Raw genomic sequence first — 19,119 nt, 5'->3', positions numbered from 1 at the left:
TGAGTTCTCTCCGATACTCAAACGGTCAGCAGGTCTGAAAGAATAAATCAGCATTTCAGCTGATTTCTTTTCATGAACTGAAACCTTAAAGATGCTCATGAAGCATCCATCCATCTTCTTGGCCGCTTCTTCCCTTTCTGGGTCGCGGGGTGCCGGAGCCTAACCCGGCCACTGAAGGGCGAAGGCGGGGTACACCCTGGACAGGTCGCCAGTCTGTCGCAGGGCGCTCATGAAGCACATTTTGATATTTGCACAATCATTTATTTGACGCTTACACAGCATTCATGTCAGTTTTTTATTTTCTCAAAAGAAATCTGGTTCAGAATCAAACATAAAAAAAAATTTCCTTAAATAATTTGTAATAATTTCCACAAACATGTGACTTAAGAAGACATTAAAATGAAGTTAAAATACATTTTGGCAAAACAGGAGAATTGTAGCAACACATTTTTGGACCATATTATTTAAAGATTCTCTCCATTTCGGTTCCGTTTTGCTCCTGCAGACTCTGGACTCCAGCTCCGACCCGTTTCCTTCCTCCTCCCTGAAAACATGTGACACAAGAAGATCCTCCTCGGACTCTTCCTCACAGCTGTTGTGAAATGAGAGTAAAAGTCATTTTCCTGCTTCCTGTATTGTGCTTTAGTGCTTCCTCATCATCATCATCGTCATCGTCGGTGAAAACAAACTTCCAGGAAATACCCCGCCCCTTTTCAGGAGTCTGATGCTGAGCCACAGATACAGTTACATCTATTCAACCTCAGCAGCATCTTTGTTTGGATCATGAGAAACGGATCCTCCTGAACGGACCAGCAGAACATCTGCAGAATCCGGGCCGCAGGAAGTGAGGCGGCTGACACTTCCTGTTCCTGCAGAAGCTCAGGAACAGCTGCTGACCTTTGACCCTCCTAACTGAACATCTGTCTTCAGTGAGTTCCTGTCTCCTCCTCTGGATCTGACCTTCTGAATAATCTCCCTTTTGCCTCCAGAAGTGCTGGTTTGCTCCGAGGAGGAGATGCTGTCAGGTCAGACGGATCCAGAAACTTTGATTTGATAAAAGCATCAACTATTTCAGCTGAATTTTACTAGAAAAATGTTCAAATGAACGGCCAGACGTGCTGTTCATCAGATTAAAGGTTCTGCAGATCCAGTTTCCTCCTTCAGCAGCTTCATCAGGTTAACTCAACCTTTAACTAAAGCTTTGACAGCAGGGATGTGCTGTGGTGAAGTGGTTCACCTCACTACATGGAGGCCCGGGTTCAAATCCCTGCTGGGTCAGGAGCCCCCCCCCAACATACATGGCTTTCTCCAGCCTCATCCAACAGTCCAAAACCTCACAGGTTGATTGTAACTCCGTCGTTATCTCAGGTGTGTCTGTCTGGATGCGTAACCATGGTGATGGAAAGGTATCCTTGAGCAGAGGGGTCAACCTCAATGCCTCAGGGGGCCAACATCCAAAACACACCTGAGGTCGCGGGCCGAACAGGATAAACATTTATTGAAGACTCTAAAACGACATTTTTAAAACTTTAAAACTGTAACTTTTAACACAATTATGAACTAGATTTATACCATTACCTGTGATAATGCTAGTGTGAATGCTGGAAGCTGAATTTGGCCGCTGAAGATGTTAGTGCTGATAGCTGAAGATGCTGAAATAGATAGTTAAAAGGCAAAAACTAAAAGCTGAAAATGTTGAAGTTGATAAGCTAAAATATTAGATAAATGCCAAATTACCCCAAAAACTGAAAACAAAATAATGTTAGCCAAAACAGCTAGCATTTAGCTGAAAATGGCTAAACTCTAAAGTAGCCTAAAAAAAGAAAAAAGCTAGCAGAATGCTAATTTTTAAAACTTTAAAACTGTAACATCTTAACATAATTCTGAATAATAAAAAGTCAGGAATATTATTCCAGAATAAATCAACTTAAACCTTAAATAACTTTCAATATTTTACTCTCCATAAAAATATATTTTGTCAAAATTATACGAGTTAGAAATGAGCTCAAGATAACATCGGGTCATTAATAACAATGAAATGATCTGAAGGGCCGGATAAAATTACCTGGAGGGCCGGATCCGGCCCCCGGGCCGTGACTTTGACACCTGTTAGAGAAACCAGTAAATGCGTCTGCTGTTAGCATCCCCAGCTGTGCGCTAGGGGCTCAGATTCGTGTGTTGGTTCCGGTTCCAGGTTGGATCTGCTCGTGCACACCTGAGCGCTCCTCACTGACATGCAGGAATCCCTTCAAGCTCTAGATGGCGCTGAAGGGCAAACACAGATGAACGCTTCAGGCTGGCAAAGATCTTCCAAAAGGTCCCGTTTCAGATTAGTGAGACGTAAGACAGAAGACTGACTGTAAATGTGACTTCACCTGGAAACCATGAAGACAAACTGGCAGACGTCAGTGGAGACCCTTTTACCGTTCCAGATGTTTCCAGATGTTCCCTTGACCTTTAATCTGAAAACAAAAGCTCCAGTTGGAGAGCTGAAGTCCAGATGGGAAACATGGACGTTGACCCTCAGCTTTCAGGACAACATGAGATTTCACTGGGACGTCTTGAGGAGACATTTCTGCTCTGAGTGTCGTGGATCTCTGCCTCCTGCTTTCTGCTCCACAGGTTGATCACGGTCGGCAGCAGGATCTCCAGAAGGAGGCTGTTTCCTCCTCTAGAGTCCAAGCTGATGCAGGTTTCTGCTCCACAGATCTGGTTATCACTCAGCAGATTCATTTAGCTGAAACGGAGCAGAGATCTGATCCTGTCCAGATCCTCCAGATCAATCTGATGCAGAAACTGTTCTCTAACCTTTTCATTGCCTCAGCATGTAACGTTTAAAGATCTCTGCTCACCTCTGCTTCCATTCTCATGTTTTCATGACTGAAGTCTCTTTGTTTGGACCAGAATGCCTTCCTTCCTCAGAGCAGGTGTGAGCTTGCTGCTCCGTGAAGGTTGGATGTATTTACATATTTTGGTGATGACACCTGTGGACGGCTCCGTTTGTAACACGCCTCAGAGCTGCAGATGTTTTTCTACGCTGATGATGATCTTCTCACCTCTGAAGGATCTTTGGATGCAGTACAGTTAGTGACCTCTGCTGTTCACTCCATCCATCCATCCCTGCATTCAACCTCCATCTGTCTATCCTTTCTTATCCATTTATCTATTCGTTTTTATACATTTAAATCTGAGTTTCTAACATTGTAATCCGATGTTGTTTCTTAATTGCTTGTTTGGTTTTGACTTAGCAGTCCAAACACTGATTCAGATTCAGTTCAAACTCTTGGAGTTGTTCTCCGGTTGATCTTCAGGTCGAGTCAACAGAGGAGCTGTCAAGATATAAAAACGACCGTCACATAAATGTCTTTCTCGACCTCCTGAATCTCATCATGCATCGGAAAGACACAGACTTCCTGTAACAGATGCAGGTCGGACACTCGGCTGGGATTCAGGAACAAGATTTCTTTGAAGGAGTAATCGTATCATGTGACGGATCTTATGAGTGACGTCAGTCATGAATAGAGGAGATGAGGTGTTAAATGTTATTTGACTCACTTTGGAGTTATTTTCTTGGAATAACAAAGGAAGACCAACGGTGTAGTCTTTGTGGGTTCCTCCAAGGTGACTGATGGACCCCGCCCATGTCCAGTTCTGCACAGGAAGTGTGCTCCAGCAGATCCAAAGAACTGGGTCTGTGTGACCGGCACAGGGCCTGGTGTAAAATCACCATAAAACCGTCATGTACAGCTAATTTCTTATTGCTGCATTCTGGAGTCTCTCGGTGAGTTTTGGTGCACAAACTCCTGCTGGATTTTAGACCCTTAAGAACACATGTGTCAAAGTCAAGGCCCGGGGGCCGGATCCGGCCCTCCAGGTAATTCTATCCGGCCCTCCAGATCATTTTATTTTATTGTTATTAATGACCCGATGTTATCTTGAGCTCATTTCTAACTTTTATAATTTTGAATAAATATATTTTTATGGAGAGTAAAATATTGAAAGTTATTTAAGGTTTAAGTTGATTTATTCTGGAATAATATTCCTGTGTTTTATTCAGAATTATGTTAAAAAGTTACGGTTTTGAAGTTTTAAAAATTGGCATTCTGCTAGTTTTTTGGACTACTTCGGCATTTACTAAGATTTTTTAGGCTATTTTAGAGTTTATCTGTTTTTCAGCTGCATGCTAGCTGTTATGGCTAACCTTAGTTTTTTTCAGTTTTTGGGGGTAATTTGGCATTTAGCTTATATTTTATCTATCAACTTCAGCGTTTTCAGCAGCCAAATTCAGCTTACAGCATTCACACTAGCATTATCGCAGGTAATGCTATATATCAAGCTCAAAACTTTAAAAGTTTACAGTTTTAAAGTTTCAAAAACTTACTTTAGTGTTTAATAAATGTTTATCCTGTTCGGCCCGCGACCTCAGGAGTGTTTTGGATTTTGGCCCCTTGTCTGAGTGAGTTTGACCCCCCAGCTTCAGACCGTTTAGAACCCAGTTTCACTCGACTGAAGTACCCTGCAGTTCTGGCCTCGTCCCCCTCCCCTCAGAACTGAACAGACTCTTTAGGTTATCTGCGCTCAGATGAAGTGGCTCAGACTCGCTCGGCTCCTATCTGAAGGACTCTGCTTTGTCAACAGCTCCCTTCAAGTGGTCTGACATCAACGGCAGACTCTGCTGGCTGCATGGAGGACAGGTTGCTGTTGGGTCTCCACAGACGGGGGGGGGGGGGTGATGGGGGAGCAGTCAGCTGTACAGAGAGCTGAGTACAAACCCACAGAGACCCATCAGTACCAGTTCTGAACCCACAGAGTCTGGATTCAGACGGTAAAAAGCAGCAACTCGACAGATTATCCAAACATTCATCTATTTTCAAAATCTGCTTTAAGTGTCATTATGTTGCTGGAGCCTATACTGAAGAGGTGGGGCTTATCCTGGACAGTCTTAGTTCATTTCAGGGATAAATAAAAATACATCTGAGGATCTTTTTTGGTTGTTTCTTCAACGATAAAGTTATTGAAACACAAACTAAAAACATGATTGTTTTCTAAAAGATGAGGATTTTTTAGGCTTGATTTTTGTCGCTCCGTCCGTCTGCCTCCTCATTCTTTCTCAGCGACGGCCCCCAACGGCAGGTCTGTCGCCCCCTCCATGTGATTCATGAAGCGAGGCCTCCGCCGGTACGTCGGCAGACACACAAAGCATCATTTAGCGCCGGGTCGTTTGTCACATCAAAGCATTCTTGACACACAGAGGGAGGTTCCCTGTAATCTGTCAGACTCAAAGTAAACGCAGAGCGGCAGGATCAGCAGGACCCCCCCCACGCCAAATCAACTCAAAGTGGTGCACAAGGATGTCAGGATGAAGCCGATCTTGGAAAAGTATTGATCTTCAAACCACGTTACCTTCAGTAAGAGAGCAGTTTCTCATAACCCCAGAACACGTCGAGATCCTCTGATCTTCTGTTGATCTGTTCCAAAAGTGTTTCCAGTGGTTTCTAAAGTCGTTTTTAGACATTTTTGAAAATCTGTGCTGTTTTCTAGGACATAGTTTCTGCAGAGTTTAAGGAGTTATTAGAAATTCACCTCTGAGTTGTGGGCGTGGAGTAAGCCCACCCCCTTCCCATCACTTCTTTGTTACATGCTCTCCCTCCAGCTTACAGCCCCTCACCCCCCGATGTGTGTGAAACAGAATGGCAGCTTCTATCCAGATTTACAGCTTTGATCCAGATTCCAGACCAGGAAAACAAAGACGTTCATGGATCTATTTGTTTGGATCAGAATGGGGCGGAGCTTGTGGCCCCGCCCAGTAAATGTTTACATTACACCTACAAGCTTTTTCCAACATGTTTTCATCTGCTCCTGATTGACAACAATTTGAATAACGATAGACAGCGTTTATTCAGGACTCATAGTCCACTCAATAAAACTACATTTAGAAAAGCACAATGTCAAAAATACACAAGTTATGAACAGTACACAAAAGAATTACAAAAGAAATACACAGAAATGCTACTTTGAACTTTATTTTCTTTATTCTTATCTCCCTTCATGAGAAAAGAGCCACAAGAACACGTTCAAAATCCCATTTTTATGAGTGTTCTCAATACGTGTCTGAATGAAACAACACTTTTCATTTGTTTAACAGTAAAACTGTTTTTTTTTTCCTTCTTTTTTCCATCCTGCTCTGAAGGAGATCAAACATCTCTGGTGCTGCTTCATGCCCCCAGACACAACTAACAGGATAAAACATCAATTTCCTGCTGCTGCACCCCTATCTTTGACAGATTAAATAAATCTGCTCCGTATTACGTTTCTTCTTCTCGCTCCTGCCTCTCTGACTCTGCATTAACAACTCTTTGGTTAAAAGGCGGCCGTGTGGAGACAGAATCCAGCATTGATTTCCGATGGATAATGGGTGTTTGATTACCTCCTAGCATGCGAGAGAGACCTCTCAGCATCTGGGGGGGTGGGATTCATTCATGAATGTGACCGGATATGAATTCTTATCTTTATTAGGACAAAACCCAGTTGAGACGAATGGCTAATTTGAGGAGTCGGAACTTTAAGAAAAGCTTTTCTATGACATATGGCTGCATTTCCTTTGAGCATCATGGATGCTAATTGACCATTTGGTTCTAAGATGATCAATTATTCTGGTTCTTGATTACATGTTTAGAACTGGAACTAAAGCAGTGAAGAAAGTGAGTCATGAAAACATAAATATGACTCACAATCATAAACTGATAGTTTTAGAGCTTTTCACAATAATGTTGATGCTCTTAAGTTTGTTTTTTTTTTTTGGGTAGAACTCCACAAATGTTTCCCTTTCTCATTCTCCAGGGGTGTCCACACTTTTAGTCAGATTCATTGAGGTGAAAATGTGTGAAGGCCAACCATTTTTTCATCATTCTCTGAAACCCTATAATAACGCTAATGTAAATTTTGATATTAATAAAAATGTTATTATTTTCATTTGTTCATATATTGCAGAATGAAGTTGCTCTGAATTTTATTTTTTAAGACAAGATAACAACAAAGAAATGTCTGTCTGAAAAACAGCCATTAAGTCTGTGTTCATATGAAATGATACAAAATATTCACAAAAATGTGCTTATTAAATTTAAATAATTTGAACAGAGAATCAACACAAATCGTCTTATTCAGATTGCTTTGAAATTTTTATTTTATTCTATTTTTTAAGTTTAAGTGAACAAATGATATAAACAAATGATATAAAACATAGGCGACAAACAAAATTGGAAAAGAACAACAACAAAATCATTAATAAAATAAAATACAATTGAGCATGTCAGAATACATTATTGATTTAAAAATAACATAACTTGAATATATCATCATATGTATAGAATTTCTAAAATTAAACCATTTCATTCATGTAATTACTCAAACAAAAACCCACATACGTGCACGTATGTATATATATAAAACATCACGCCGCTGCACGCGGGAGTCAGTCTTCCCGCCTGCAGACCAATCAGAGAAGCTCTGTCAGGTTAGCTAACACACACCGCTAGCATGTTTGGCCTTCAAAATAAAACCAGAGACTTTTTCCTAAAGGAAGAATTCAGAGTTATAGTAGTTTATCACTTTATATAGTAACAGGTACAGGGTAGTTCCAGCGTTAATAGATAGATAAATAGTCAGCATGCTATTGGAAATATTGAATTTAGTTCATTTTTATTTTGTCAACCTCAAATGGAAAATTACTTTGAAAGATCGCCAACTTGACTAAGTCTGGAGAAGCAGGTCGATTAAACTCCGTCTAACTGGCAGAAACTGTGAGGCGGGAACCCTGTCTGAGGTGTTCCCGGTAAATGTGGTTAATGAGACCCTCCGGTAAAATGCAGCTGTTGTCCCGGTCTGGAAGCGCGGAGCTCGCCGGCTGAGGGAATTACTCCTCCGCCGTTAAGCGTCGGTTTCCGCTCCTGATGCCAGGCTAGCTGTCGGAGCTAGCCGGGCCAGCTAGCCGCGCGGCTCGTGTCGCTGCTCGGACACCCAGCGTTCCTCCGTGGCTCGCCCGGACAGCTCGTCCTCGTCACCGTGAAGGAGACCTCCGTGGGAATGGGCCGGTGCTGCCGTGAGGTGGGTGTTTTCACGCGTTCGCCTCGGAGCGTCCCGGTTAGCGGACCGCGGCGGCTCGGACTATTCCCTGGATCCACAACATTCCATCAAATAGTTAGGGGGTCCGTCGGGTTTCTCGGTCGGTCTCTGACTCGGACGGGGATTGGACTCGCTGTCGGGTGATGTCATCGATTCTGTGCTGCTTAGATGAGTATTTATACGGAGTTGGTCTCCGCGCCAGCAGCGCAGCTCCTTCGCGGTTCTGGATTGTCCCCCAAACATTGAGAAAGTGTTGCGGCTGCAGCCCGGAGCTCAGCGGGAGAACCGGGCGGGATGGGGGGCTGCTGTGTGTGCATCAGTGACCGTGTCCTTCTGATCTCTCCTGCAGGAAGATCACCACATGGATTTGTGATATTTAAACCCAATGGATTACTCCTCATGCTCCACAGAATCACGGATTACCTCTCCTCCTCCTCCTCCCAGCACCATGGGCGCCATTAAACCAGACCTGGGCTGCTGCAGAGATTCCTCATCTGTGGATTCATCTGGCTGGCTGTAAACGCCTCAGCCCTCCAGGATCTGCAGCCCCTTCGTTTGTTTTCCTGCTTCTACTGAAACTATGTGTCTGTGTGGGAAGCTGGGAGTCCTGTGAGCACAGGTGAGCACAGGTGAGAGTGTGAGTGGAGGAGGAGATCCAGGGAATCCAGACCAGCATGGCTTCAGTGTGGAAAAGACTGCAGCGTGTGGGCAAGCACGCCTCCAAGTTCCAGTTTGTGGCTTCCTATCAGGAGCTGATGGTCGAATGCACCAAGAAGTGGTGAGTTTGCTGTCAGAGAAGCTCCTGGAAAGGCTGGAATGCTGAGCTCATTCCTGGTGCCAGAATTCACACGCATGCACTCAGGGTTTGATGTGCGGGCATGTTGGCGTGTTGGGAGGGGCCCGGCTGGCTTTAAAAAATTACTATACTTTTTCTCCTTCTGCTGCAGGATTTCCTGTTAGCAGTTTTTTTGTTCCTGTCAAACAGAGTTTACAGTTTCCTCAAATGATTGACATGTTTTAAAGGAAACCTTTTTATTCACTGATTTGTTTATGTTTTACACCACATGTGTCAAAGTCAAGGCCCGGGGGCCGGATCCGGCCCTCCGGGTAATTCTATCTGGCCCTCCAGATCATTGTATTTTATTGTTATTAATGACCCGATGTTATCTTGCGCTTATATCTAACTTGTAGAATTTTGACAAAATATATTTTTATGGAGAGTAAAATATTGAAAGTTATTTAAGGTTTAAGTTGATTTATTCTGGAATAATATTCCTGCATTTTTATTATTCATAATTATGTTAAAAGATTACGGTTTTAAAAATTGACATTTTACTTATTTTTTGGAACTACCTTGGCATTTACTAAGATTTGTAGGCTGTTTAGGTAATATTTCAGCTACATGCTAGCTGTTTCAGCTAATTTAGGATTTGTTTTTAGTTTTTAAGGCTGTTTTACAGTTAGGCTAATATTTAGACGCTAGCTGTTTCGGCTAATTTAGTCTTTTTACTGTTTTTTTTTTATATTTTGAAGCTTAGCTATCTTTCCAGCTACATGCTAGCTATTTTGGCTAACCTAAGTTATCAGCGTCAGTGTTTTTAGATATCAATTTCAGCATCTTTAGCAGAAATATAGTTCATAATTATGTTAAAGTTACAGTTTTATAGTTTTAAAAATGTAGTTTTGGAGTGCTCAATAAATGTTTATCCTGTTCGCCCCGCGACCTAAAGTGTGTTTTGGATTTTGGCCCCTTGTGCGATTGAGTTTAACACCCCTGCTTTACACTTATATGCTGACAAAATTCCAGCGTTTCGTACGAGAAGATGTGCAAACGTGATAAATAAGTCCCAACAAAGAGGCAGAAGGAGGTTGTTTTCTTCAGAGATAAAAGCTGCACTTTCTGCTGCTGCCATGCGTCCTCAGTGAGGGAGACGCCAAGGCTTGTAAAGCAGAGATACAGCCTGCAGGCACGGATTCTCCTGCAGCTCGCTGTGGGCGTGACTTGAGCGGCTCCACACAGCTCCGACCTGGGACAGATGTTAACGTGTCGGAGAATGGAATGAGAAAAATGCACATCTCTAACCAGAGCGCGGGCGAGCTGGCCTCAGCGCACAGGCCGCAGAAACGCTTTGTTTTTGTAGTCGTAGCGGGGCTTTTTGATCTTTGTGATTTTCAGAAATATGTACACAGACACTTATTTTCACAGTGATATTTCTCAGTATTAATCCATATTAAATAGATTTTATGTAGCTAGAAATGCCGGTTTATCTGCTCCTAGAGGTGAGGACTCAGCTGCAGGAGTCACGACTTTTGCTCTTGTTAAAGTTGTTGCATGCACATCTCATCCTGCAGTCAGTATTATGGGGTTATTACTAAACTTTTGAGTAAAAGTATTTCTCCATCGTTATGGGATGTTATTGCAACAGCAGAGATTTCCCATCTGCAGACTGGAAACAGTCCCCCAGAAGTCAAATAGTTTCAGTTCCTTCAGTAAAAAAAATTAAAAAGTTTAGAGCGTTCACATTTTTATTCAGGAACACAAATAGAGTCAAAATACATGTTGGTGCACATTCCATGCATCCTTGTATAATATTAACGTATTCTCCACTCTCTACTAACCCTAAAAACCTCTAAAATCTTAATCGTTCAGGGAAACACTCGAGGTTCTTTATGTGTTATTGCTCATTTCCCAATAAAAAAACTGGACATTTTAATTTAAATATCCATTTTTCCTTCATTAGATTATTCAGAGATAAAACTTTAAATTTCACGCATGTGAACTAAAGATCTTAAAGATCCACTCTTATTTTTAACATGTTCTTTTTCTCATGATGGCAGATAAAAATTGCAGTTGGAAAAATCTCATAGATGTGAAGTAGAACCTACAACAACGGGCCACAAGCTCCGCCCCATTCTGATCATCCACTTACAGACAAATGGATCCATGAACGTCTTTGTTTTCCTGGTCTGAGCTGGAATCTGGATCAGGACCGGATAGCTCTGATATTGCTCGCCATTTTTGTTGCAGCGTTAATGTTAGCTTGGGGGCCTGAGGAGCTGGGTGAAGTGTGTAAACGAAGGATGATGGGAAGTGGGGGCAGGCATACTTTGAAGTTCACACCAGCAGTCACTCCCACAACTCTGAGGTGAATTTCTGATGAACTCCTGCCGCTCTGCAGACACTATGTCCTAGAAAACAACACAGGTTGTCTGATTTTGTCTAAAAACTGCATCATTATAGTTAAAAGACGACTGGGAACGTTTGAAAACAGATGATCGTAGAGGAACTTCAACGAATGCTGATGTTTCAGATCAGGAGAAACTTTTTGGGTCATCTTGAGTGTGTTCACCGGCTTTGTAATATCGTTGTCATATCAATATGTAGCAACTGCTTCATTAAACAGCAGAATGCATAGATATACATTTATAATGGACACACAAATGTACAATTATTGGGCCATTCATATCTAGTGAAAAGAAAATGTCTTTCAATCATTAAGAACATGCAAAGACATTCTAGGTCACTTAAGTCTAAGAGAACTTATTAGGTATTTAGAAATTATTATAGCTTAAATATTATGGTTGTGAGTTTAAGTCAACAATAGAACAGGACTTCAAAACCGTTGAATGTCTTCCCATCATCTGTCCTTTTCATAGTCATCCCAGTTCATTTATCTTAGGATGAGGTTTTCTCAGAGTTCTACTCAAACAAAAAAAACATTACAGCTTTATTGATCGTGATTGTTTTAATCCAAGTCTGTCCAGATCACTTCAATAAGGCCAGATTGACTAATTAGAATGTTCTCCATATTATAAGTGAGCAACAGGTCACACTGGAAGGCGTTTGGTGTTTTCCTATAGTAAGCAGGAGGTGACAGGGGACAGATACTGATGTATTTATTGACCAACCGGGGGGACTCTTGTGATTTGAAGGGGGGGTCCTTAACCTTTCATCAATCACAGCAATCGGTACAATAAGGTTGCTGAAGCTCAGCCACCCATCTCCCTTCTTCTGCCTTCACACAGGAGCTTAAATGCTCAGTTCTGGTGTATTTACTCTGGTTTGATTGACACCAGGGTTCCAGATGGATTTCCAATAGAAACCTCATCTGAACTTTGATGGGGACCCAACACTCCAAAGCCGGGTTCCCTTGAGAGCCAGAGTCTCTGTTCACTTCAGGGTGAAGCATCAAAGTATAGGGAGTAAATGACTAAAGTGTATTCTGAAAGAAACTGCTTAGATAGAAAACTGAAGAAGAAGGACTCAGAAAAAGTCTTAACGTGATGCAGTAAGAAGATGCTGGAATTTGTAACTGTTATAATTGTTTTATTCTTACTTTTTCCCGGTCTTGGTCTGGCAGGATCGCTCCACGTTGGTGGCACTTGAAACTGCGTGAATATTCCAGGTGGTTTGGTCCACCTCGGTCTTTTGTTTGCTTCTGAGAGCCAATCAGTCCAGACGACGGTGGAGCTTTATTTAGATTCTCTGTCCGTTTGTCTGCTGGATTATCCTAGCATGAACGCAGCCGTGACTTCTATCAGCTGCTACTGAAACGTCCAACTAGAATCATGCAATCGTATGGTGATTAAAGCAAGCTGTGATGAAGTGATACGTTCACCAACACAAAAATATGAGCTTTTCTCATAGTCACTATGACTGAAATATTTCGTTTTTGTCCTGTTGTCTATTATTTCAGTCAATGAAGCGCTACGTTATAATTGACGACAGTTGAGCTTCAGTCGACAGAAATATAGAGCAAAAGGTCAATCCTTTTTCTAGATAGACATGACACTTATGAAGTTATGTGTCTTTACTGCAACTCCCATATTGACCTTTATGACTGACCGAGGTCACTCCTCAGTAAAATGTTAACATCAGTGCATCAAGATGTTGAGCATAAACTTTGACTACCAATGTACAGCATTTCTTAGATTTTTAGGAATTACAAACATTCAAAACTTTTTGGGTCGCCATGAAAGACTTTGGAAAAATGTGGAAAGTTCCACGTATGTTATAAGTTATGTGTGAAATTCATTACAAACATCAGTTTGTTATAAAAACACATAACAGACAAAATACGTTTCTGGCTCTGATTCATATATGATGGAGGACTAGTGGGAATAGAGTCTTTATTTCTGCTTTTTTGAATCCATCTCTGAGTTTTTTTTTACAAACCAGAACTTTTAGAAACAAACTGTGAGAAAATGTCTTTTCAAGAAGGTTGAAAGCTGAACGTTATCTAATGAAAAATAAGATGGTTATACAGTAGTCCCGTGCTATTTGGTGGTTTTGTGGTTTTTTTCAGTGCTGTTTTTTTCTGTGTCCTGATTGGCTGTTGACCTTGTCAATCAATTTCAGTCTCCAGTACAGAATGTGTTCAGTTTGCCAAAATTACAAAAGTCTTCCATCACAGGCAGAAATGTATTCTAGTCCTGGACTTGTTTTCTATGAAGGTTTGAAGAGTTTAAACCAGAGAGAGAAGTGTGAACATGTTCATGTCTGAGAAAAGAGTATGAAGTTTATAGTGAGGAGTTTACTGCCTTCAAACATCAATACTTTACAGATGTTGCTAATATTTGGTAAACGAGGGAACTCTATTAGAACGGTAGAGTTGTGTTTTTGTGGTATTGGCTTGACAAATGCATAACTTCTGAAAAGAAACTATTTCTGCTAACAGTTCTGCATTCAGACACGTTGACAGCTGCAGGATGTTTCTGCAACCGCTTTGAAAAGGGTTGGGGTCCGTCTTAGGATCAGGACTGTCAGGATCCCTACAGAATTCAGGATCTCAAATCAATACAATGCCTTTTGTACTGATACTTGAGTCATGACTAGAGTGGAGTTGGGTCATGTGTGAGGCTGCAACTCTTCTGCTCAGTGTGCGATCGCGCCTCGCTTCAACACGCCTGACGTGGCTTTGCTTCCTCTGGAAAAAGGTCTTGACAGAGCTTCAGTTTGGCATCAGAAGGACTTTTGTTTGCCAGTAACTACCAGACAGATGAAGTTTTGTTTTGTTTTTTTGATGATAAAATACAAAAAAACTTTGCTGTTGAGTGTTTTGTAGAAAATTCAACTTTGTACTCGGTGAATGAGTGACTTCCAGCCGTGTGTGTTCCCTCTACTCTAGTTTCACAACATCCCGTCTGTCCTGCTGGTTTTTATCTCGTTTTCCAGTTAACTGTTAATTGATCAGTCATGGATATAAACTTGGATTTGCTGAAGTGCCTTTCTGATTTGCATCGTTTGTGTGTCTACAGACTGTCACTGTACCGGTGTGAGTATTTGACAACGTTTAGACGTGTAATAGATTCATGGTTACTATCCTACAGACAAAAATAGTGTTTTTATTTGCTTTATTATCTCCTCATTAATAGAGTTAAGATTATGTATGAAAGCAGATTATCTACATTTCTCATCAAACGCATCTAAGCCTAAACTGTGATGTGTGTCCGAGATAGGGCTGCCACGATTAGTGGACTAAGTAACGACTAGTCGACTATTAAAATAGTTGAAGACTAATTTAATAATCGATTAGTCGTTACTTTATATTATATGGAGTCAGAGTGTAGTAAAGTTGATAGTTATAATGACATTCTGCTAGCTTTAAGGGCTATTTTGGCATTTAAGGTTTTTAAGGTTATTTTGGAGTTTAGATAATATTTCAGCTACATGCTAGCTGTCTTGGCTAATGTAGGATTTTTTTCATTTTTTTAGGCTAATTTGGAGTTTAGCTAATATGTCAGCTACATGCTAGCTGTTTTGGCCAACTTAGGCTTTTTTCAGTTGTTTAAGCTAATTTAGTATTTAGCTAATATTTCAGCTGGATATCATCTTTAGAGTTTTCTGCTATTAGCTTCAGTGATTTCAGCATCTTCAGCTGTCACTACGAGCATCTTCAATGGCCAAATTCCGCTTACAGCATTCACACTAGTATTATCACAGGTAATGCTATATCTAGTTTTTAGTTTAAAGCTTAAGATGTGTGCTTTACATCCAGTTTGTGAATGACCTGATTAGTCGGCTAATTTGAGGAAATAATCGGTGATTAGTCGACTATTAATATAATCGTTTGTGGCACCACCAGTCCGAGATAAAAGCCAAAGTTCTGTTTTTGTGAAAATGTCAGCAGATTGTTGCTCCTCCAGCATTGTACTGACAATACAGAGGAGGTTATTAGAATCATCTTTTGTGTGACAGAAAAAAAGCTTTTTTCTCCCAAGAAGTACTGAGGCACAAACTTTAACAAAGAAGTCTTTAAGTTTTCATCCTCAACTGCTAGCTGGATTAATTCACTGCAGAGAATGAAAGCATCACACTCTGCACCCTGCAGTGTCTCTGCAAATATGCACAGTATTTCTGCTTTCTGCATTGAGAGCCTCAGAGGCACATGAAGGCTGTGATTTCATGGCACGTCAGCAGTTTCTAAGGGTTTGATGCGGAGGGAAGGATTACTTCTTCTATCTTCCTGCACAGAAGCTTCCTATGGGTCTTAAGTTAATGACCTCCATTACGTCCAAAGATCTTTCTCAATGTTTGGGCTGCATTTGTTTAAGTTGACTGTAATTATGTCTTCTGATCGCGAACCACGCACAGGAACACCGTTTGTGCGGCTGTCATGAGTTCATGCATCCTTCTGATCACATGCAGCCATTCCTGCTTGTTTTGTTTGGTTGTTTAAGGCTGGATCCAGACTGGACAGATTTGCTCCGAGAGCCAGAGTTTGTCTCCTCCATAATGCAGAACAAAGTTCTGCACAAACAAATCCTGGTCCCAGACCAGGAACCGCTCCCAGACCCATCTTTAAGGGGGTCTTAGTTCGTTTCCAATTGGACTGAACTTCGGGTCGTTCTGAGATTCTACAGTCTGAATACAAACCGGAACAACTGGACCAACAGGGGCACCGGAGCCGGCGGTCACATGATGTATGGTGCTGCCATAAACGATTATTTCAATAGTCGACTAATCGGGTCATACGTGAGCTGGATGTAAAACACACATCTTCACCATCATTAGCTTTAAACCAACTAAAAATAAAAACAATTAAGACAATAGTTTATTAAACCTTGGTGGAGTGCGCGGCATCCGCTCTCTCTTTCAATTCACACCAGACACGCAATTTTGGACATCGGTCGACGGGCGCTTCTGCTAGAGTTTTGTTTTGTTTTGTTTTTTGCCATCATGTGTAATTTAATAATATAAAAATATGACCCCATGTTTCTGCTGAGAGGAAGCAAGTAGTTAGTAGGCCTCCACTTCTTTATCTGTTAAGACACAGAGAGAGAAGTGTGTCTGTGTTGTGATTGTACTGTATGTTCATTTTCATCTCTACTATCTGTTTAGATACAAAAACATGATTGCATTTGTCAATCACTGTTTTATTGTGAAAAATTGGTTATATTTCGAAATAAACCATATTTTCTCATTCCAATTTTTTTTCGATTCTTCAATTCAATTTTAAGTTTACACAGAGACTCATTTGTTTAGAAATATATTAATAATCTACTTTATGTTTTGAATGTATTCATATTAATCTGATCCGGTTCACACACTGTAAACTGTATCAGTGAAAGGATGAGATTGTTAATATCATTCAGTGTTACATTGGTTCTAAAAGGAGAAGTTCTACCAAAAGGTTCAGGTCATTAACATTGGAAGCATTGTTCTGCTTCTCCTGGAGGACGTTTCAGTTTGACCACTAGGTGGCGATCGCGCTATAGCATTACAAATTATTCCATGAGAAGATGAAGCAAAAAAAAACAATGTTTTAGACCACAAATGGTTAGTTTAAAAATATTTCCTTAAGAGTTTCAAAAATTCATATAAAGATGTTCATTTAGTCAGAATGTTTAGGTTGACCGAGCGTTAGCATTAGCCGTCCTATGGGAAATTCTATTAAACGTTCAATCTATATTTTTATGTATCGATTATTGATCTGTTATGCTTAAATTGATTCAAGTCAATGAACTGATTTTATTAACCCAGCCCGGTCATTTTCTACACTGAAACATCTGACAGTATTTCTAGGGGTGATTGTGATAGTAATGGAGATGACTTCATAAAAAGATGGTTATAGAATAATAACTGGCATGGGTTGAAATTTAAATGAATCTTTTTCACATTCACAGTTCTGCTTTCTCAACTAGGATTTAAAGTCCACAACAACTTTACGTTTTTCTATTTTAAAAGCGTTCCCAGTGCTATTTTAGGTATGATTTTGACAGTTTGAACCAAAATAATATTAAAAAAGACTTGTGTCCCCTTCTAAGACAGTGTCTGAAGAGCAGCAGGAGCTCCTTAGAAACTTGCCTCCAAGTTGTGGGCAGGACCGTTGGTGCAGAAGTTAGCCTCGACTAGTTTCCCATCTGCCTTTTGTTTATACTCTTGCCTACTAGCTTGTAGCACCTCACAAGGACTAGCATTAGTGTAGCAAAAAAAAAACGGTGATCAACATAGTTTCTGTGCAGCCGTACAGTTTTGATCCAGATTCCAGTTTAGATGAGGAAAACAAAGACGTTCATGGATCTATATGTCTGAAGGTGAACACTAGGGCTGCCACGATTAGTCTACTATTAAAATAGTCGACGATTAATTTGATAGTCGATTAGTCGTTACTTTATATTATATGGAGTCAGAGTGTAGTAAAGTTGAAAATTATAATTGTATTCTGCTAGCTTTATGGACTATTTTGGCATTTATTGAGTATTTTTAGGCTCTTTGGGAGTTTAATATTTCAGCTACATGCTAGCTATTTTTGCTAATTTAGGCTTTTTTGTTTTTTAGGTTATTTTTGAGTTTATGTAGTATTTCTGCTGCATGCTAACTGTTTAGGCCTTTCTTCAGTTTTTAGGCTAATTTGGGATTTAACTAATATTTTAGCTGGCTATGAGCTTCAGCGTTTTTAGCTATTAGCACTAGCATCTTCAGTGGCCAAATTCATCTTGCAGCATTCACGCTAACATTATCTCAGATAATGTCATATATCTAGTTTTTATTCAGTTTAAAGCTAATGATGGTTAAAATGTATGTTTTACATCCAGTTTGTGCATGACTCGAGTAGTTGATGAATCGGAAAAAATAATCGTTGATTAGTCGACTATTAAAACAATCGTTTGTGGCGGCACTAGTGGATACATCAGCAGAGAAGGGAGACTTTGGCCTGGGACCTGGATCACAAATTTAAGCTTCTTTAATTGACAGGTTTTCAATCTGCTACTCAGGAACAGTTTAACTCTTAAATTGTTTTATACATGTCCTCTAGTGTAAGAAAAGGGCGACAAGAACGTGTTAAAAACACACAATTTTCATTGGATTAGGACTTTAAATATTGTGTCTGTATCGATCAGCAGACGTTTAATCATTTTAGATTTTTTAGAAATGTGAGTTCCTCTAACAGAGAAAGGTGTCTGTTGAAGAGGATTTCTAAAGCACAGCATTTACCTCTGGAATGTGCCAAGGTCATTTTTGGGGAGTAAAAAAGTGGAGGTCTTTATCGTGTGTTTATCGTGTGGTCGTTTTATTGCTGTGCCACTGGTGTAAACAGAGCCCCGCCCTGCTGCAGGCAGCGGCGCTCTAGGTGCTCGGCTGGATGTGTAGCACTGGCCTGAAGATTGTCAAATCAAATGTGAAGTGGTTCCTTCCTCCTGCCTACAGGAAAGATAGCACGGCCACAACTTCCGGACACACCCTGCACTCCCAGACTTCCCGGGGGACGAGCTCTGCGCTTCGTTTTACCACAACCATCTATCTGTCCAGATTATTTTGCAAGAGCCTCCTCACTTTTATTGCCCTTTCATCTCAGTTTTCTGGTTATAGAGGAAATATTGTTTTCATTTAATGAGACGTTCAGGTTGTGAAAGCTTCATAATTAACAGTTTTACTCTAAAGGATACACTTGAGCTATACTTCTTTAACCTGTCGTCACTAGGGCTGGGAATCACTGGGTACCTCACGATACGATACGATACGCGATACATGGCTCACGATATCGATAATATCGC

General features: G+C 40.7%; 1 protein-coding gene across 4 annotated transcripts in view; it reads left to right on the top strand.

The window, feature by feature from the left end:
• The first annotated feature begins 7,505 nt into the window (after positions 1-7,505).
• The window catches only part of ehbp1 (EH domain binding protein 1), a 154,739-nt gene continuing 143,125 nt past the window's right edge, over positions 7,506-19,119 (top strand). For 2 of the 4 annotated variants that reach the window (XM_024296537.2, XM_024296535.2), the window contains exons 1-2: positions 7,506-8,103; positions 8,471-8,899. In XM_024296537.2, coding sequence (XP_024152305.1) covers positions 8,796-8,899 — 104 coding nt within the window. In that variant the 5' untranslated portion in view covers positions 7,506-8,103; positions 8,471-8,795. The remainder of the gene's footprint in view (positions 8,104-8,470; positions 8,900-19,119) is intronic. The other 2 variants (XM_024296536.2, XM_024296538.2) reach the window with 1 other exon arrangement.

Source organism: Oryzias melastigma, linkage group LG15 (genome assembly GCF_002922805.2).
Source record: "Oryzias melastigma strain HK-1 linkage group LG15, ASM292280v2, whole genome shotgun sequence".
Classification (NCBI taxonomy): domain Eukaryota; kingdom Metazoa; phylum Chordata; class Actinopteri; order Beloniformes; family Adrianichthyidae; genus Oryzias; species Oryzias melastigma.
Note: the sequence above shows the minus strand (reverse complement) of the source record. Positions and strands in the feature narration are given on the sequence as shown.